The sequence below is a fragment of the Bubalus kerabau genome, chromosome 7 (assembly GCF_029407905.1).
Source record: "Bubalus kerabau isolate K-KA32 ecotype Philippines breed swamp buffalo chromosome 7, PCC_UOA_SB_1v2, whole genome shotgun sequence".
NCBI lineage: Eukaryota > Metazoa > Chordata > Mammalia > Artiodactyla > Bovidae > Bubalus > Bubalus kerabau.
The window spans coordinates 88,353,623-88,375,215 of NC_073630.1; the positions used below are offsets into that span (position 1 = coordinate 88,353,623).

The window sequence follows — 21,593 nt, forward strand, 5'->3', positions numbered from 1 at the left end:
ATCTTAAGTCTTTGCTTTTGTACTTGTTCCTTGAGGCTCTTAACACCAAAAGCACAATCATAACAAGCAGTAGTACCCAATTCCACATGAAAGAGAGTAATATATATTTTTTCAAACATGTGAAATGTCTTAGATAAGTGAATTTATTCCAGTATTTGAAAGCTGTGTTTTCTTTATAATTAACTTTGGAGTACAAATATTTCAGAAGACATTTTAAAGAAATGAGGCTTTTTTCCTCTCTGATGTATTTACTTGTTGAACTTTGGTGAAATAAGTCTAAATACCCAAACTTTTTTTTTGGTATTTTTAAGGTTCAAAAAGAAAAAGTGACCGAATGGAATCTGCTGACACAAAGCGACAAAAGCCTTCTGTTCATTCAAGACAGTTGATTTCTAAGCCACTGAGCTCATCAGTTAACAACAACAAAAGAATGGTTAGTACAAAAGGAAAATCAGTCACAGAGTATAAAAATGAGGAATATCAAAGATCTGAAAGAAACAAGCGGTTAGAAGCTGATCGGAAGATTCGTTTGTCAAGCAGTGCCTCCAGAGAACCTTATAAGAGTCAGCCTGACAAAACTTGTCTGCGGAAAAGGGATCCTGAAAGGAGGGTCAAATCCCCTACACCAGATGATTCTGAGGTAGTCAATATTATTGCAGATATAATACAGAGAGCAATTCTTTCATTTCTGTGTGAGGCTAGAACTATTTATTCACTCTGACCTTGTCTGTTATATGACTGCTGATTCCCTTTTTCTTTAAACATCAGAGAATTGGGCTTGAAGTGGATAGACGTGCAAGCAGATCCAGCCAGTCTTCTAAGGAGGAAGTGAACTCTGAAGAATATGGCTCTGACCACGAGACTGGCAGCAGTGGTTCTTCTGATGAGCAAGGCAACAACACTGAGAATGAGGAGGAGGGGGTGGAAGATGTGGAGGAAGATGAAGAGGTAGAAGAAGATGCAGAGGAAGATGAAGAGGTGGATGAAGATGGAGAGGAGGAGGAGGAGGAAGAAGAGGAGGAGGAGGAGGAAGAAGAGGAGGAAGAGGAGGAAGAAGAATATGAACAGGATGAGAGAGACCAGAAGGAAGAGGGAAATGATTATGACACTAGAAGTGAGGCTAGCGACTCTGATTCTGAATCTGTTACCTTCACGGATGGGTCTGTCAGATCTGGTTCAGGAACAGATGGATCAGGTACTAATTTTTATATGTTAAAGTTTGTCTTTATTTTTTAATTGACTTGTTAGTAAGACTCTGCTGTGTTTTTGTTCTTTTTTTTTTTTTTAATATGGTGTGTTTTGGGATGTATTATGCAATTGAATAAGATTTACATATCTTAGTAAAGGTGTTTCTCAGCTCCAAATTGATTGTATTGCAAATGCACATTACTTCATTTGTTTCTCTAATAAGGAAGTATATCTGAGGTTTTATTGTTATAAATTCTTAGATTTACATACTAGTCGACACTAGCTTAAACACTGCTGTACTTAAAGTATATTCATATGGAACCTATCTGCTAGGTATTACAGTATTTTCATGTTAAATGCCTCTAGATTTCCATCATGTGGCAACAGAAATCAAAATAACTTTGTTTTTCTTTTGGGAGCATAAACTTTCATTTTTATACCTTTGGGTTGACTGACTGAGGCAATGCCTCCAGAGGGCTGGGTATAAAAGGTATTAGATGGAAAATAAGAATATAAAATTCGTGTGGAGAGACTGGGAAAGAATACTAGATGCTTTGCCACTTTCTCTGACCCAGGAGACTTAAAGTAGGAATGGTAGATAGTTGTAGTCACTAGGCTGAAGGGACCCTCTTTTGGGGAGAAATTCAGAAGGTAGAGCGAGGAGAGGTCAGGGTCCTTAAAGATCATTGGCCACTATATGATGATTATAGTGCCATGGCTGTCTTAATGTAAAGGTGCAACCAGATCTGCTACATAGGCCAAATGTAACAAACATTGGAACACAAGAAAAGTTCTATTCTTTTGATATATGTGATAGTTACAATGTCATTATAGAATTTTATCATTTTAGTAGTACATTGTTGGTTAATCATATTCTTGATAGTGTAAATGTTAGAGCAGATGGCCAGGTATTCTCCAGTTGACAGCTGAAGTGCTGCTAGCCTTTTACTCACCAGAGTTCTAGGTTTGGGAGTTAGACAGGTTTTTGAAGGTGGTTAAAGAGTTAAACTGAACAGATGGGTAGTTGGGTTTAATGCAAAAAAACTTGTGGAATCTATTACTATTATTCCATCATACTTTGCACAGACTGATGGGATATGCATTTATAATTTATGATAATGGATGGAGAACAAAAATTGCATAGAAAGTATGAATGAATGTTCATTTATTGTGGAGAGTGTGAAAATATAAAAGTAGGGGACATTTTATTGTAGGAATCTTCTTTTTGGTGTCCGTATTAGGAATGATATTTCTTTGACTTAAATGTTTATCTTGTTTAAGTTACATAGGGGAGACTTATTTGGAGAAGGGAATGGCTACCCATTCCAGTATTCTTGCCTAGAAAATCCACGGACAGAAGAGCCTGGCAGGCTATAGTCCATTGGGTTGCAATGAGTTAGACATGACTGAGCAAGTAAACACACATGCCAAGGAGATTGTATAAATAGATCAGACCTGAAATCGTGTATTTTTAATAAGCTCCTAGATGCTGATACTTAGCAAGATACTTATTCATACTTTTTATGTTTTTTGTAGATTAGATATTTTGTATTGAATACTAACCAATGGTTTTTAGAAAACCTGGATATTAAAACTGTTGAGATTTATTGTTAGAGATACCTGGAACTCTTACTTTCCTTATTAAAGAAAGCTTTGTGACTTTTCTTTGGAAGAACTCTTACATGGAACATGTTTTAAAGACTATTTAGTATGCAGGATATTATTATTTTTATCACGGAGCAGTTTCTATTACTGTGAAAGAAAAAGAACCTGAAACTTCAAAAGAGGGGTACCAGTTTTTAAATACAAAGAATGACAGTTTAGTTTCCTTGTCATGAATTTTCTAGACTCTGGTTTATTTTACCTTATTTTTTCCTCTGAACTTTAGCAACTTCCTTTTATAATAAAAGTGACACAGTTGGTGCTTGTTAAAGGTTATTTTTTAGGTAACTTTTTTTTGATCTGAGAATAATAGTCAGGAGAGGGGATTATAAACTTAAGAACAATGAAAGTTAGTTGTACAAAAAAGATAAAAACTCCTTGGAGATTTTTCATGGTAATACAATATTTAACGTTATATAAAAATTGTTGGGCAAGATCTGCTTCTGTTATTTTTCCTGCATCATCTTAGTTGAGAGATTCTTTTAGTACTTATAATCATAAAGTATTATTTTTAAACAGCAGTAGGAGTTGTATTATTCTTTGTGATCAATTTGTAATGTTTGGAAGTGGAAGTGTTAGTCACTCAGTTGTGTCCGACTCTTTGCAACCCCATGGACTGTAGCTCCCCAGGCTCCTCTGTCCGTGGAGTTCTCCAGGAAAGAATACTGGAGTGGATTACCATTCCTTTCTCCAGAGGATCTTCCCGATCCAGGGTTGAACTTGAGTGTCCTGCATTGCAGCCAGATTCTTGACCATCTGAGCCACCAGGGAAACCTTGTAATGCTTAGATTCCCTAACTGTTCAAATAGGAAAAAGTAAAAGAAACATGTTAGACATTTTGAAAGAAATAATTTAGAATGATTTTTTTAAAACAAAGTTTATTTTTGTAGTCTCCTTCATGTGCATGTCAATTGATTCAGTGAATTCAGTTCCTTCTGTATGCTAGATGCTATATAAGAATGTGTAGTCAGTGAACAAAACAGGCATGATGAGAAAGAGATTTGGGATGTAACAAAAACTCCTGTTTCTCATCTGTTTGGTTGAGGTTTTCAGTTATTTTGTACTAAAACTTAAGTTTAATTTCTTTTGAAGTCTTAACAGTTTATCCTGAGGGAGAAGATTTTAAAACTTGAAAGTTAGGTCTTATTCAAAGCTGGCAAGCCTAGGAATACTTTTTTCTATAGCTAGCTATATGAATATCAGTATGTTCCCCAGTTGCTAGCTTTAAATGGGCTCGGTTTTGAAATTGTGTCAGTATGTACCGCCTTGCCTTTCTCTGTTTGCCAGAGTTAGAAACATCAGCATCATTTATAAACTTCTTGTTAACAATCTTATTTGGAGAAGGTATTAGTAGTAAATTACAAGGGGGAGAAATGCTTACTTAGAAGGAACTTATTACCTTATAGTTTCCCTCTTTAAACTAGCTTAAACTTAGAATCCCCTTTCAAGAACAGTAGTAAAATATCTTTTCTATTCTCTTAATAAGAATAGAGCTCTTGGCTTGTACTTTCAAGTTAGAAACTAGGATCTACCACTCAGGAACCATGGGACCCTGGCCAAGTTTCCTAACCACACCACTAAGTTGAGGTTTCCTTTTCTATAAGTGAGAATAATGGTATTATGTATCTTACGAGATTGTTTTAAAGTTTAAGGGAGATAATCTATTTAAAGCTTTTAAAAAGAAGTTTATATGAAAGATCGTTGATTATCGTTTTAACATTCTCTTATTTTTATAAAAATAAGTATATGTGTTTTCTCCCATCATATTCCTTTTTTTAGCTGTGAAGGTGCTTATCATGAAGTAGTTAAAATACTGATAAACAGTGACAGGAGAGCCTAATTCCATTTTAGGTCTTCATTTATATGCTTATAAAGTTCCAAATTAAGCTTGAAGTTGTTTTTATATGTCATGCAAACGTTTTCTGTCTATTGAAGATTCCCAGCTTTTTAATAGCACTATACAGACTATCACTGAGATTTTAGAGATAAATTTTGAATTGAATTTGAAAAGCAGTAATTCAGGAAGGAAATGGTCAAAAAGAATGTATTTGAAGACACAGAAGCAAGCAGTGACAACCAGAAGGGAGTTACTAGTTTAGTGTAATTTTTTTTTTTGAACAGTTGAAAACCTTTGAGTTCTGGGGTTCATTGGACATCTCAAATCAGACTTGGAATTTTGCTGAAGAATGATAGTAAGCTTTTTAAAAAGAGGACTTAAAACAGTGATACTTGGTGCATAGAAGGGAACGTTGTAATTTTTTTTTAACTTTATTTTGTATTGGGGTATAGCTGATTAACAGTGTTGTGCTAGTTTCAGGTGAACAAGGAAGGGACTTAGCCATAGATACACAGGTATCCATTCTCCCCCAAACTCCCCTCCCATCCAGGCTGCCACATAACATTGATCAGAGTACCTACTCTGCTATACCGTTGGTCTTTGTTGGTTACCCATTTTAAATACAGCAGTATGTACGTATCAATCCCAAGCTCCCTAACTATCCCTTCCTCTCATTCCCCACCCCACACCCCCAACCATAAGATGGTTCTTGAAGTCTATGAGTCTGTTTCTGTTTTGTAAGTTTGTATCATTTCTTTTTAGATTCCACATATAAGGGATGTCATAAGATATTTTTCTAGGTCTGATTTCATTCAGTATGACACTCTCTAGGTCCATCCCTATTGCTGGAAATGGCGCTTTCTCATTCTTTTTAATGGCTGAGTAATACTCGGTTGTAGATATGTATCACATATTCTTAATTTATTCCTCTGTTGATGGACTGTATGTTGCTTTCATGTCTTGGTTGTTGTAAACAGTGCTATGATGAACATTGGGGTGTATGTATCTTTTAGGATCGTATTTTTCTCCGGATATATGCCCAGGAGTGGGATTCAGGGTCATACTAGCTGAATGTTTTTTAAGGAACATCCATACTGTTCTCCATAGTGGCTGTGCCAATTTGCATTCCCAACAAAAGTGTAGGAGTGGTCTTTTCTCCCCACACCCTCTCCAGCATTTATTATTTGTGGATTTTTTGATGACAGCCATTCTGGCTGGTGTGAGGGAACACCATAAATTTAATTGAAAGAAAAGTAGTGTTTGCTTTGCAGAATTTTTTTTGTCCCCCTTTTAAAACTTTTAAGACTTCCTTTTATATATAGGGTAAGTAATTTTTAATTAATGGCTGTGCATTTTTATTTGATTCAAATTGGTGGGAGAAATAAAAAATGGGCTTAGCTTTTGAACAGTGTCCGAATTGGAACACTTTCTTCTGAGGAAGTTAAGTGGATCAGGAGAGGTTAGTAATGAAAATCCAGAGGTTAGGGAAAATCCAGATGTGATGATACATTCTTATTTGATTAATTTGCATTGTAATGTTTTTAAAAATCTTGTCTTAATTCTTTCTTAGATGAGAAAAAGAAGGAAAGAAAGAGAGCTAGAGGCATATCTCCTATTATTTTTGATAGAAGTGGAAGCTCTGCATCGGAGTCATATGCAGGTATTCTCATTTACTCTTATTTGTGATCATATCTCACTGATTCTAATGTAATCTGCTGTAAAAAGTGTGGAGGCTGTAGTTTAGTGTGAACTTGTTGATGTTCATTAGTATTGATTTCTGGCATGTTCAGTGTAATAATTCTAGAAGAAACTAAGCTTTTTCTTATTATTTTAATCCTGTTCTGTTACTGCTTAAGTGGAATTTCACTTTTTTTTTTTTTCTTGGAAGATGATGATTCAGTGACTAGTTTTCTGAGTGAGAAATTGTTCAAATATTTTTAAAAACATCCAAACAACCCAAAAAGCAAAACACTCGTACACATTGAGAAGTATTTTTTTTGTGTGTGTGGGTGCGCCAGGAAGAATAATTTGTCTTGAATGAGAACTTAATGTGACAAGACTGTAGAAATTTTGTCTTATCTCTATTAAAGCCCAATCTGAACAAATGTACTTTGGCTAAATACAGGTTCAGAAAAGAAGCATGAGAAATTATCATCTTCCGTTCGTGCTGTCCGAAAAGGTATCATTTAAATTTGAAATTGTTTTCATTGCATGCTGCCTTAAAGTCATTATTTTGCCTTATTGGTTCTCCATTAATAGTTGGTTTTAATGTAGTAATGTTCTGATATATTGCATTAAGGGGGAAAATATAATGTCTACACAGAGCTCCGTATTCACTTTTTACTGCCATATCTTTTAGAAAAATAGCAAACATCTTCAGCTACCTTAGTTTCTGGACAGAGTGGATGATGTGTGTGTGAAAAATATGTATATATTTTAATAGCATAAGAATTTATTAACAATTTTAAATGGTTAATGTGATAAAAATCCATAAAATTTATAGCTGTTTTCACACAAAATATGGATCTGATATATCGGAACATTACTATATCAGGTTTGCCTTCTTGCAAAATGCTGGTGTCTTTTCTTAGCTTTGCTTTACTACGTGTTGTGGCTTAGCTTTTCAGGATGAATGGGTGATTATGAATTTTAAAAGTTTAGCTGGGTTGTGGAGGGCTACATTTCAGTTAGTACAACTTAAATTCCTCTGTGTGATAATGGCCTCTGGTTAATCAGTTTGGATTTCTTTTTTTCAGATCAAACCAGTAAACTCAAATATGTTCTACAGGATGCAAGATTTTTTCTCATAAAGAGTAACAACCATGAGAATGTGTCCCTTGCCAAAGCTAAGGTATTAGCATCAGTTCTGTTGAAACTATCCTAACCTTGAAAATTTTAAATGTGAAGGTGGATTTAACTATCACTTGAGTACATGAGATACTGTAATATTCATTAAAGCTTTAAAGCTCTTTCCCCCAGTTGCCCTGCAGGGTCTGCTTTTTTTGACTGGTTAAGCAACCCAAGTAGTAACTTTAAGTTTTCTTTTAAGTCTTCTGAAGATGAGTTTAGAAGTAAAATTACTCAATATTTGAAGAATATATTTCATTATACGTTGAAATGCAAAAATGGTTCAAGTTTTGTGTTTCTTTATTCAAGTTGCTAGTTTATTATACCAACACTTTTTAAAAAGGTTCTTTAGTCAGCCAGTTTTTGTTTTATATTACTGCTTGTTTTCCACCTTGAAGTTTTCTTGAAAAGAAGGTGTTCCTCTATGGAGAATCTCAAAAGTAAGATCATTTGGATTACAAAGAAAAGAGAAGACTCAGTTTACAGGCCCACCCTAGCCTTTACAAAAGGGATATACCTGGTTGCTGTCAGATGTTGTAAGATTAATTTTTTTCTAATGTTTTGTTGTAAAATACATCTACTTTTTATACAGACTATTACAGTGTTTTCATATTTTTGGTTTAAGACAGTTTCCACTGACTTCAAGAAAGGTAAAACTAAACGTTTTTTTAAAGATATTTCTGTCAGTATAATGATTCTGTATTTCTGATTTGCGGTTAACCCATTCAGTTTTACAGATGGAAGGAATAATATGCCAAATAACTATCTAATGGAAATTTATTCTGTTCCTCAGCTGGAGTGGATTTAGGCAAAAGTATTTAAACATTTAGTGTGAATGAGATCTAGTATGTATCAGCAGATCAAACTGAATTGGAGCTTCTGCTTTACTTTTACCATTCTGCCTCTTAATCTTTCATGAAGAAAGAATTGATTAAAATGCTTTGGAAATGGTAGCTGTGTTCCAGCTCTACATAAAACACAAGTCTCTTCAAACTATTGGTATATGAAAATTTGAACTTAAATTGAAAAGAAAAAGGATTCAAACTTAATAGAAATTCTTCCCTGTGGTTTACTCACATATTTTTGCATCATTAGGCAGTTTTTATTTTACTTATTTTTATTTTATTTTTTAAATTAAAAATTTTTGGGGCCCTGATGCACTACATGTGGGATCTTAGTTCTCAGGGATTGAACCTGTGTGCCCTTCAGTGGAAGTGCAGAGTCCTAACCACTGGACCACTAGGAAAGTCCTTGAGCAAGTTTTGTTTTTGTTTTTTCAAATTATGAAACTAGGATAACACATTTATTGGAAACTACAGAACAAAATTACAAATAATTCCACTACAGATTACAGTCTTTTTAAGTAGATGAATTAAGATTTTTTTGTTGGAGTTTCAGTATCAAACTCTAAAATTAATAGAGTGAATATACCAAAGTAGAACGGTATAGTAGACGTGAAAAGCACTATGAACCAATTCAACATAATTAAGATTTTATACAGTTTTCACACAACAGCAGGGTACAAATTCTATTCATGTTCCCATAGACTGTAATCCAGGAGACAATTGGAACATATCCATGGATGTAAAACAAAGTGAAAAATTTCATAGTCTAAAGGTATTGAAATCATACAGTCTGTTCTCTTATTGTGGAATTATGTTAGAAATCAATGTCAAGAGATACTTGAAAATAATACACATATTTTCAAGTGCATTGTGACATTTACCAAAAGAGATCTCTGACAGCCATTGAAAGTCTAGACACAATTTTTAAAGAAGAAATGTACACATTGTGATTCACTTTCAAACAAAATGTTTTTCTGGTAGTAAATGGTTCTAATTTAGAGTAACTGTAGGTGATTGTTTTTATTGTATAAAATTCTAGCTCATATGTTTTGGTCAGCTCCTGCCCTCATGTGTTTCACTCATAGTTTTAATATTTTTGTTAAGTTTGGTTAATTTTCTCCATATTTTTCCTGAGTATTATATTATTTTGACTGCTGATAAATAGGACCTTTATTCATAATAGCTTATTGGTAGCCTTGGTCTTTTGCAAATATAATTGGAAACATAAAAGATTTATATTAATTGCAATCTGTGATCTTCACATCATTTATATAGGGTGTATGGTCTACACTGCCTGTAAATGAGAAGAAATTGAATGTTGCATTCAGATCTGCAAGGAGTGTTATCTTAATATTTTCTGTGAGAGAGAGTGGAAAATTTCAAGGTAAAATTTCATTGTTAATTTTTCAAGGGAAATTTCAGGGTAAAAATACTTTGGATATGTAAAAACATTAATTATATTTGCATGAATACATTATAATTTATTCCCTTAGGATTTGCAAGACTTTCTTCAGAATCACATCATGGAGGATCTCCTATACATTGGGTACTTCCAGCTGGAATGAGTGCTAAAATGCTGGGAGGTGTCTTTAAAATTGATTGGATTTGCAGGTAAATTACACACTTCACTGTAGATAATTAAAATTGCCCTTGTTTTAAGTGGGCTACCAGTTGATAATGTTAACATTACAGTTATGTAGTTGTAATTTATGATCCTAATTATTCTCCCCTTTTTTGGTCTTACTCCTAATCTGATTGGGACCTGTGGGGTTTATTCAACAATATTGAAAGTAAAAATAACTATATACTTTGTTTACAACCTTTATAATCTAAGATGCATAGGGCAAAGATTTAGTCAAGAGTTTTATGTATTTCATTGGTTCTCTGTGTTAGTAACATAGAAATTTATGAACCAGACAAATGCTTGGAATGTTACTTAACATTTATATTTAGTGGTTTAACTTGGCATTTTATTACTGTAAAGTAGGAAAATAGTCACTCTTTGGCTTGGCTAAATAACATTTTGGAGGTGACTGATTTAGTTGTGAACAAGTAGTGTTTTTTAAGGAAGTTAGCAAAGTCATGTTAGCATTGTGATCCTTGAAACTGAAGTAATTAAGATTTAAATGTTTGTTATAAAAATAACTTATTTTGAACTCAGATTTATTTACTACTTTTTTTGACTTTACTGAATGATTGTACATTGTTTTAAAAAAAATGATTAAAACAGTCAGTTTAGATAATGCAGAAAAACTTAATACTTCAGGAAATGGACAGTTTGTTGTCTGAAACTGCCAGCTGGGGTGAAGGCAGAAAGCTTTTATAGGATAAATAGTAATGAATAAGAAAGATACTAATAAGAGGTTATTTGGGTGGGGTAGCGTTGTCAACCTTGCTTGGGATGAGGAAGCCCAGAACTGGCTTCATGTTTGGGGATTGGTTGGTAGGGCATACTGCATTTCTGGTCAAATGGAGCATTTACAGGGACATGAAAGGTACCTAAATTTCAGTTTGCTGGTTTGGCACCTTGGGCAGGAGTGACTCCATCTTGGGCCTAAAAAGGTATTTCAACAGTCTGAAAAGCTAGTTATTTAAGTGATCTTGGCATGCACAAATCTACTACTTGTAAAATTAATTTTAGTTAAATAAGAATTACCTGAAAGGAACCATAAGGATTTTTTGGTATTATAAGTTGACTTAGGTGGATTTTGAGGGGGATAGAGGAATTAGATAAGAAGGAAAAATGCTATTTGTTTTCAGGAAGGCAAACTAACACACAGAAGAACCATGAAATCAGAAACCTTGGGGGTGGGAGGTGTGGGGTATGTTGGGTGATAGAGGGAGCCACCTTTTTAATGAAGCAGAGTCAGTAAAGAGAACAACAAAAGGCAAAGATTATTATTAATGTGGGTCAGCCTAAGGAGTTAAACCTTTACTTTGGGACAGTGAAGAACTATGAAAATACATGGGCAGTGATACAGCAGACTATGTTGATATTTAATAGAATAGCAAAATGCTATATATATATATATATATATATATATCACCATTACTTTCTATAGGGAAAAATTAGAAGCAATCTAAATTCTCTTGTACAGGAAATTGGTTAAGTAAATTATGGTTTGTAATGTAATACGTGTAACATGGAAAGATTTAACAGATGAAAGGATACATAATTACATTGAAATGCATTGTTAGCATGGTGAGACTATAGATAATATTCCCATGCTCCATTGTACCCAGGGTTTTAAAATGTAGTTCTTTATTTCTAAAATTAATCATAATCAAAATTACAAAGTTTAGAAATCTGGTGGTAGTTTATAGGGAAGACAAGTTATTTCTTAGAGATGAGACATTTTACTTATAATTTTTTTGATAGATAAAGGCCAAAGGAAAGGTTTGCTAAGTCTATGGTTTTTTGACTAGAGACATTACTGGTGTCACTGAAAGATATTTGGAGATGATGCTTTCTTAGGAATAGAAGAAAAGTAATTACCCAGTTTTAGATTGGTGGTAGCAAATTTTATTTTGAATGTTACTTATTTAACTTTTATTTTCAAATTATTGATAAAGAAATTTCTCAATTTTAGAAAATTAATTTATACAGAGATTATTGTGTCATTTTCTTCTTCATTGACTTACTGGCAATTTTACTATCTTATTTATATTAGCAACAGAAGAGGTAAAAATTCAAATAGTCCATCCTTCTAGCACTTTGCAAAATTTGGGGTAGTAATTCTTATTTTTAAGTAAGTTTTAAGGTTTACCTGAAAAGAATATTTTTAAATTAAAAAAATTACAGCTTTAAAAAGAAAAAGTCACAAGTATGTTCAAGAGTAATTTTATAGTACTTAAAAGTTCTGAGGAGGCACATGATATTATTACATTGATATTTCTTTGGGTAAGTCACTTGAACTGTTCTCCACATGAAATGAGAATTACTTTTAACTGTTAGTGTTAAAAGGATTCAGTTCAGTCACTCAGTTGTGTTCAACTCTTTGCGACCCCAATGAACCACAGCACACCAGGCCTCTCTGTCCATCACTAACTCCCGGAGCCTACCCAAACTCATGTCCATTGAGTCGGTGATGCCACCTAACCATCTTATCCTCTGTCATCCCCTTCTCCTCCTGCCCTCAATCTTTTCCAGTATCAGGGTCTTTTCCAATGAGTCATCTTCACATCAGGTGGCCAAAGTATTGGAGTTTCAGCTTCAATATCAGTCCTTCCAGTGGACACCCAGGACTGATCTCCTTTAGGATGGACTAGTTGGATCTCCTTGCAGTCTAGGGGACATCAAGCATCTTCTCCAACACCACAGTTCAAAAGCATCAATTCTTTGGCGCTCAGCTTTCTTTATAGTCCAGCTCTAACATCCATACATGACTACTGGAAAAACCATTGTCTTGACTAGACGGACCTTTGTTGACAAAGTAGTGTCTGCTTTTCTATATGCTATCTAGGTTGGTCATAACTTTGCTTCCAAGGAGTAAGGGTCTTTTAATTTCATGGCTGCAGTCACCATCTGCAGTGATTTTTGGAGCCCAGAAAAATAAAGTCTGACACTGTTTCCCCATCTATTTCCCATGAAGTGATGGGACCGGATGCCATGATCTTAGTTTTCTGAATGTTGAATTTTAAGCCAACTTTCTCACTCTTTTCTTCTTCGCTTTCTGCCATAAGGGTGGTGTCATCTGCATATCTGAGGTTATTGATATTTCTCCTGGCAATTTCGATTCCAACTTGTGCTTCCTCTAGCCCAGCGTTTCTCATGATGTACTCTGCATATTAGTTAAATAAGCAGGGTGACATTATACAGCCTTAATGTACTCCTTTTCCTATTTGGAATCAGTCTGTTGTTCCATGTCCAGTTCTAACTGTTGCTTCCTGACCAGCATACAGATTTCTCAAGAGGCAGGTCAGGTGGTCTGGTATTCCCATCTCTTTCAGAATTTTCCACAGTTTATTGTGATCCACACAGTCAAAGGCTTTGGCATCATCAATAAAGCAGAAATAGATATTTTTCTGAAACTCTCGTGCGTTTTTGATGATCCAGTTTAAAAGGATTAAACTTTAATAAATATAAATCAGATATGATAGTTACTAGAGTTTTATTTAAGTGCCTTTTGGATTTAATAACTGGCTCTGAGTTTGTTTTAGGTGTGGTCCTTGGATCACTTGCATCAGTAGTATCTGATTATTAGAATGTAGGATTCTGACATGCGCCTCAAACCTGTATGCACACACTCATGCTCACTCAGTTGTGTCCAACTCTTTGTAACCTTTTGGACTTTAGCCCGCCAGACTCCTCTGTCCACAGGATTATTTTCAAGCAAGAATACTGGAGTGGGTTACCATTTCCTCCAGGGGATCTTCCCAACACAGGGATCAAACCCGAGTCTCCTGTATCTACTATATCTTCTGATTTGCAGGTGGATTCTTTACCACTGATCCATTGGAGAAGCCCCATAGGCACACTTGAGTTTTTAAGACTAGATGGTGCATGGTAGCACATAAGGAAGGAAGCATGCATAAAAAGTCCCAGTTGCCACTGGGAGTTAGATCAAAATAAGACTAAAATTATAAAATATTATTCAACCAGAATTAAATCTGTGTTTTAACCTCACCCCTATCGGGTCCATTCCAAATAACCCATTTCTCTTTTCTTTCATGGTTTCTCTGCTATTCCTATTAGCTTTAATGACCAACTATTTAGTACATACAGAGTCTTTGTACAGTTCATGTTCTTTTTTTAAATACGCCCCATTTACTAAGCTCCTTAAAGTAGAGAATCACTGCCATGTCACCTAGAATACTCACAGTAGAGATAATCATCTGTAGGCCTCTTCATTACATGTCTGCTCAAAAGCTAGTTTTTAGGATGCCTGCTATATACTCGTGATAACCACAGATGTACCATTTCTCTTAGTTTTAACCTGAGCCCTGTTTTACTTAAGGCCTCATAGTTCCCTGTGATGTTCAGGCTGAGATTAAATAATTTGTCAAAACAGTGGGCATATGTCTCTGGAATTCATTAGAACCAGTGCCATCAAAGAACCATCAAAGAATTTTAACCCCAACTGACTCAACCAGCTCAACATAATGCCTTTTTTTGGGACCAAGGGTAATCCATGGCTAATGTTTAAATAACAGTGATAATTCTGTGCAATAATAACTTGAAACCTTCCTGTGCTTTGGTAGTTGAAAGTGAAAGTTAGTTGTTCTGTCGTGTCCAACTTTGTAACCCCATGTATTGTAGCCCTCCAGGCTCCTCTGTCCATGGAACTCGAGGCAAGAATACTGGAGTAGGTTGCCATTCCCTTCTCCAGGGGATCTTCCTGACCCAGGGATCGAACCCAGCTGGGTCTCCTGCATTGCAGGTGGACTCAACCGTCTGAGCCACCAGGGAAGGTTGTAGGTTATTCCTTTCTGTAACTTATTAATTGGCAATTTAGAAGAAAAATATAAGAAACTTAAAATACAGTTTTTAACTATAGATCTGTGTCTGGATATTCTGGGCTTTGCTATGGATTTAGTTTAGCTTAATGATGATCTCTTTCCTCCCAGCCCTCCCTGAAGTGGCGGGGTGGGGATGTGTGTATATATGTATATATGTACATATGTACACATATATTTTTGTTTGTATACACTCTTGAACCACTCTTGATGTGTGAGGTAAGATGTCTTTTAGATGAAGATTCAGGCCTTTTAGTAGTACCTAGTGGGCATTTATTTCCACCACTCATTGCTCACTTTTCCCATACATTGACATCACCACCACAACAGATCATGCCACTTTGTAACTTTAATCTTTTCCTGTAGATGTTCAAAATATTTTCTGAGGTTTAAAAAAGTCCAAACTTTGAGCATTTAATATTCATCTTTAAGAAAATTTACATAAGGCTAGAAGTAAATGGTTGTATAGCTTGTCCATTGGACCAGGTCATTTGCATGTAATTTTTCTTCTCCGTTATGTCTTCGCTCAGGTCTTTTTCGTTGCTTCAGAAATATCTCTGCTTTACCTTTCTACCTATGACTTTTCCCGAGTCACTTTTCTTTCAGGCTTATCCCTTATGCCACCTTTACCAGGAAGCATTTTCTATTTGTTTCTTTCTTGCTTGCCAAGATAAATACGACCATTCACATTAAAAGCAAAAGTTCTATACTCTGTTTATGGTACTCATTCTTTTTACAAAATACTTGTGTGTGCTTATATATTGTTTGGTGAAAGCTGTTTAAAAAAGGTTAGGAATTAAAGCTTTTTATCTTACTCATCTTTGTATGTTTTTTGAGCAGTTTTATTTGTAGATATAGTTCTTTAATTAAAGCATTTCTTTAATTTGGCATTACTTTATACACAAATAGATGAAACATTATTGAATGATGTTAATTTCTGATTTTTTTGGCAACAGGTATTTATTACTTGTCATGTTTATGTTCATTGTTGTGCTATAAAAATGCAGGGTATCTTTTTTTTTTTTTTTAAACTTGGTGAGACTATTTTGCCCTGTGGCTCAGAAACTGGAGCCTATAATATAGAGTGAAGTAAGTCAGAAAGAGAAACACCAATACAATATATTAATGCATATATATGTAATTTAGAAAGACAGTAACGATGACCCTATATGCAAGACAGCAAAAGATACAGCAATGTAAAGAATAGACTTTTGGTCTGTGTTGGAGAAGGCGAAGACAGGATGATTTGAGAAAATAGCATTAAAACATGTATATTACCATATGTAAAATAGAGGACATGAAGCAGAGTACTCAAAGCGAGTGCTCTGGGACCACCCAAAAGGGGGTGGGGTGGGGTGGGAAGGGAGGTGGCAGCGGGGTTCAGGCTGGGAGGACACGTACATCCGTGACTGATTCATGTCGATATATGGCAAAAACCACCACAATATTGGGAAGTAATTAGCCTCCAATTAATAATTAAAAAATGAAGTATAGCATTGTAGTGTAAGAGAAGAGATAGTGCATAATTAATACATGCAAATATGTAAACTTATAAGTATAAAATTTTGTATTATCAAGAGCTGTTCTATGTGTGGTAGAGAATATTGCTTTAGCAAAAGGGGAAGATAATTAAATTTGGGAAAGCAGTCTTGAACCAAGAGTAGGGGATATGTATTCATGTGGTATTAACTGCCTGGTTAAAGTTCATCTCTTTATTGATCAATTATTAAAATATACAAGATTTTTAGTACATAGATATAAGATGTAAACATTTGATGTGTTATTTCATTTGCAAGCTACCTAAAACAAGTTTGAAGAGAGTGGCACTGTCCTTATATTTATAAGATGAAGAAACTCAGGCTCAGAAAAGTTGAGAGGGACCAAACTGTCTTGGTGTCTTAGCTCATATTTTTAAGCATATTTAGCTTTTTTTTTTTTTGAGAATACAGGAGAATGTGAAAAGTGTGTCTCTGAATGTGGCTTTGTTTCTGGGAAATAATCTCTATCAATCTTATTTAGTCGCATTTAAGTCATGATTAATAGGAATTCATTACTAAAGTAGTATAAGGTCTTTAAAAGATTCTGCAAAATAGTATAATTGATATCACTTTGTGTTTAGGCGTGAATTACCCTTTACTAAGTCAGCTCATCTCACCAATCCTTGGAATGAACATAAGCCGGTAAAGATTGGACGTGATGGACAGGTTTGTTATTTTAATTGATTCTAAAAAACATATATTTAATCACTTTATAGAAATCTTTATTGAAAGATATTTTAAAACCATTTTTGAATGAATTTCTGAGAATGGGGAAAATATTCTTATTTGTAGTTTGTGATTACTGTAATTATGACTGATTTGATATGACCTCCGTTAATGTAGAAAGGTAGATTTATGTGGTACTGGATTTATACAATTGAAGGAAAAGTTTTTGAAGAGAACTGGCACGATTTTAAAAACCTTTTAGGTTTAGGTTTTTCATTGTATTATTACTGCTTAACAGATTCTGATACATTTTAGAAATGCCACTTAACATCTTTACTGAAGTTTTCTGAATAGAAAAAAACTTTATTAAAAGGAGATGAGTATGTGTATACACAGGTTGTCAAGTCTGCAGATAAAATTAAAAATGTGCAGTGATTTAAAATAAACCTAGGCCTGTGACCCTTAGTTTTCTAAATGTAATTTTGAACCAAGTTTTTATTGCTTGTAAGTGAAAATGTTGGTAATTTAAAATAAAAATTATACAAAGCCCATAGATTAGTTTGCCCTTGTTAATATATTTCAGTGCATTTAGCAGTTTATAACCATGAAAATTGTTGGCACACGAAACATTTTTTCTCCATTGTATTAAGATGGATGACTTCATCCTGATACTTAATGTATTTTGCACAAAGAAATATTCCTTTGTTACAGAGGGTGACTGTCACAGATTCTGTAGTTAACCTTGGAGATTCTGTGCTGTGCTTAGTCGTTCATTTGTGTCTGACTCATTGCAACCTCATGGACTGTAGCCCACCAGGCTCTTCTGTCCATGGGAATTCTCCAGGCAAGAATACTGGAGTGGGTTGCCACGCTCTTCAGAGTATTTTCCCAACCCAGGGATCAAACCCTGGTCTCCCGCATTGCAGATGGACTCTTTACTGTCTGAGCCACCAGGGAAACCATTTTTCCCCTTACATAAATACATGAAACACTTTTGAAAAGTTTTTAAAAATCTTTCAAGGAAGTTGATTGAAATCTCATGTGATCATCAACCTTGGGAAGGAAACCTCCAAGTTAGCCTATTTTTGTTTTGTACATCAGGAAAATACAACAAGTCTATCAAAAGTTTCTCCTTTTTTTCATTTTGTAAATTACTGCTTTCTTATTCCAGGAAATTGAACTTGAATGTGGAACCCAGCTTTGTCTTCTATTTCCCCCTGATGAAAGTATTGACTTGTATCAGGTCATTCATAAAATGCGTCACAAGAGAAGAATGCATTCTCAGCCCCGATCAAGAGGACGACCATCCCGTCGAGAACCAGTCCGGGATGTGGGAAGGTTAGAAACGTTCTTTGGACTGATAATAGGCACATATATCAGAATAACATGATGGAGGAATATGATTCGTCAAAAGTTTGTCCTGCGGTAAAGAAGAAAGAGAAAATCCTCAAATCAAGCTGCATGGACTAGTTTGTGGCTTCATTGAGGATTTCAGATGGTCACCTTGGTCTCAGTCATTTTTCAAGAGGAAAATGGGGATCTTTCCTTATGCAGAAAAAATTATCTGCTAAAGAGTGATAACCAGTTTAGATTAGATAGTAATCTGATAAAACAATGTATACCATTGAAATGAGGTAGGCCTTTGTTGCTAAGAACAGGCTAGAAAGGAGGAAGAGAAGGAAGTCTTTATTTGCAAAAATTGTTAATATTTTGTAAAAAGCCTTTTCTTTCAGGTGTGTCTCTGGATAAACCTTATCAGATATGGGACTTTTATAAAGGATCACTATTATTTTTTCAGAAGATGACGCCTCATTTATTAGAGGATAAAATATTTTAAGTTATTTTGATATTCAAGAGGAGCATTGTTGGGACTATTTCAGATTTTACCATCGTGATGTGTTAACCCCATTCTCAATATTGTCTAACATGTACCCCGTGAATTCACACATCTTGCTGAGCTTCTGAAAACAATAGGTTCTTTCCAAAGGGGATCAAGTGGCCCTGGGAGACCCGGCAACAAACCAAAAAGAAGGGCTGTTGCTGTGTCTGTTTACAGCTTTTCCAGATGCTGGCAGTACCTGTGGACTTAAAGTGTTTTTTAGAGGATCGCCATGGTTGTTGATCACTACTTTATGAACTAAACAGCATTTTCCAGGAAAAGGGGTTTTAACTTGTTACAGAATTGGAGAAGTCTTTGCAAAGGACTGATTTAAGCCCTTCACCCAACACCTTACCCTGAGTAGATTTGCATACAGCTAAATCTAAAATATTCTGCTAAAGACTGTTGGATGTGTGGTTGATGGGATGAAACCTTTGGTTAAGTTTCCTTTTGGTGGAAACATCCTGTGGTAGGTACAGATAATCCAACAAGAGTCCCCATTTCTTTGAGCTTAAGAAGGACACTGTCAAGTAGGTAGGAGGAAACCTGGCAGAGCCCCCTTACTTTTGGCCTAAAAGGACTGATCACCAAGATGTCTTTTGAAGTTTTAAGCTAAGAGATTTCCAGTGCAATACAGTACATACAAGTGAAGTTTTTACCTCAGATTTGCAATGGACTGTAAACTATACTTATTACACCACTACTCCTCTCAAGCCTGCCAGGGCCTCCATATTTGTATGTGGCTTACAGCTTAAAGTCAGTAGTTGGACTACTTTATGAACTGTTACTATCATGTTTTATACCGGTCGTAAATGCACTCCCCAAACTACAGGAAAGCGGTATGTTTATTTTTTAAACCAGTTTTTAATTTTCTTAGTCTTATTTATTGTAGATGCAACTGTTTTTATTATGTTGGGGGGCTTGGGTTTATTGCAGCTTTGTAGTTTGAGTGAACTTGTGTTGCAGAAGTTTATGAAAGCAGTAAACATTCAGAAATAACTGGAAAGCTAGTGATGCCCAGGTTATTACAGAGATTTTGACAATAAGGGTAAAAATACATATTTATTATTACCTTAAAAAACCTGAAATTTTGTTTTTTATTTTGTATAGCTCTTTATTAAATGCTAAGTATAATGAAGTGTATTTCATGATGTATATACATTAACCTTAATGGTTACATTAACCGTTGAGATTTATGGAAGATAGTGAAGAGCAGCCTGCTGCAGATAGTAAAGTTTCACCTTCTAAAGAATACATTTTGAATTTGTATTATGAAACTCTGTTAAAACTCTGCCCCATTATTTGCCAGTTTATTTTAAGGCATTGTTTCTGGGAAAAAATTCCCACAATTTGTAAATGTTATTAACTTCAGAAATTAGTTTTTCAAAGTATTTAAACATTTTTAAAACTTTCCTGTAAAATAACTTTTAATAAGTATCAAATTTTCTGTATGATCATGTGAAAAGTATAATTTTGTACAAAGCAGAAGAAAAATATTTAAGAAATACATAATTTTATTCAGATTTAACCTAAAATGACACTAATAAGTTTAAATACATAGATTTTAGGGTTACCTGTTGTGTAATGATGAGAAGTTTTTTCCCCTTTATTTTACCTGAATGAAGACTTTATTCAGAAAAATGTTTTAATTGTTAAACTGGATATTTATATTAGCTTTAGCTCATTTACTTTTGTTTAGATAACTAAAATGTGATATACGTATTTTGAACAGATTACTTTTTAGTGTCTGATCATAGCACAAGGATTAGAGAATATATTTCTTTCTAGCAATACATCTAAAGATTGGTGTATAAGAATTTGAGGAATTAAAATTTAGAGATTTTAAGATGTTTGTCCACCAAAGACAAGGCTGTTATTCTAAAGGAAATAATGAGCTTTTCTTTGTACTTATTTCTGTCAGAAACTCTTGCTTTGCTGTTTGTTCTCCTAGCAGTTTTTGGTTTAATTTCTAATGTGTCTAATTTATGTAGGCGTCGACCAGAAGATTATGATATTCATAACAGCAGAAAGAAACCAAGGATTGACTATGCCCCTGAGTTTCATCAGAGACCAGGTTAATATTTTATAATCCTGCAGATATTTGACTTGAAATTATTAAAAACAACAACAGCACAGAATCTTCTATCATGACCCTATAGTTTTAAAAGTGAGAAAACTTTAGGATGCAGCTATTAATGACCTGAAATTGTAGGAAATGGAAACTGCACTTGTGTTTTAAGATTAAATGTAGTTAGGGAAAGCAATGAACTTACACTCTTATTAGGATTTTTATTCTCTTTGATACTTAGTATTTCCTGTGGTAGAGAGCTTTAATTGGAAATTGAAATTATGCTATATTTTTCTAAATACATCTTTGATTTTCATATTTTTAGAGAGGAATGGGAAATGCTTGGTTTGTAATCTAAAAGCAGCTTTTCAGTTAACCTTTCCCTTACTGGAGTTGAAAAAGGCACACTGTAGTTAAGAGAAGATATTTATTTAAAACAGTCAGTGATACACTTATAAAAATCAGACCATTTGGAAGTCGGTGTTAGGGAGCATTACAGCATTGTTACATGACAGATGGCTTGATAAGCCTCATTCTTCTCTAAAATGGGATATTCTGAAGAAGTAAAATTTTCCCCAGTAACTTGGCCACTTAAACTTTTTCACAT

The 21,593-nt window shown here is 34.5% G+C and overlaps 1 protein-coding gene across 5 annotated transcripts in view; it reads left to right on the forward strand.

Annotated features, from left to right (window-relative positions):
* Window positions 1-21,593, forward strand: part of YTHDC1 (YTH N6-methyladenosine RNA binding protein C1) — a 38,428-nt gene that overhangs the window by 11,509 nt on the left and 5,326 nt on the right. For 2 of the 5 annotated variants that reach the window (XM_055588702.1, XM_055588703.1), the window contains exons 3-12: window positions 312-640; window positions 769-1,195; window positions 6,258-6,347; window positions 6,813-6,866; window positions 7,444-7,538; window positions 9,655-9,763; window positions 9,873-9,990; window positions 16,955-17,039; window positions 18,211-18,377; window positions 20,910-20,992. In XM_055588702.1, coding sequence (XP_055444677.1) covers window positions 312-640; window positions 769-1,195; window positions 6,258-6,347; window positions 6,813-6,866; window positions 7,444-7,538; window positions 9,655-9,763; window positions 9,873-9,990; window positions 16,955-17,039; window positions 18,211-18,377; window positions 20,910-20,992 — 1,557 coding nt within the window. The remainder of the gene's footprint in view (window positions 1-311; window positions 641-768; window positions 1,196-6,257; window positions 6,348-6,812; window positions 6,867-7,443; window positions 7,539-9,654; window positions 9,764-9,872; window positions 9,991-16,954; window positions 17,040-18,210; window positions 18,378-20,909; window positions 20,993-21,593) is intronic. The other 3 variants (XM_055588705.1, XM_055588706.1, XM_055588707.1) reach the window with 2 other exon arrangements.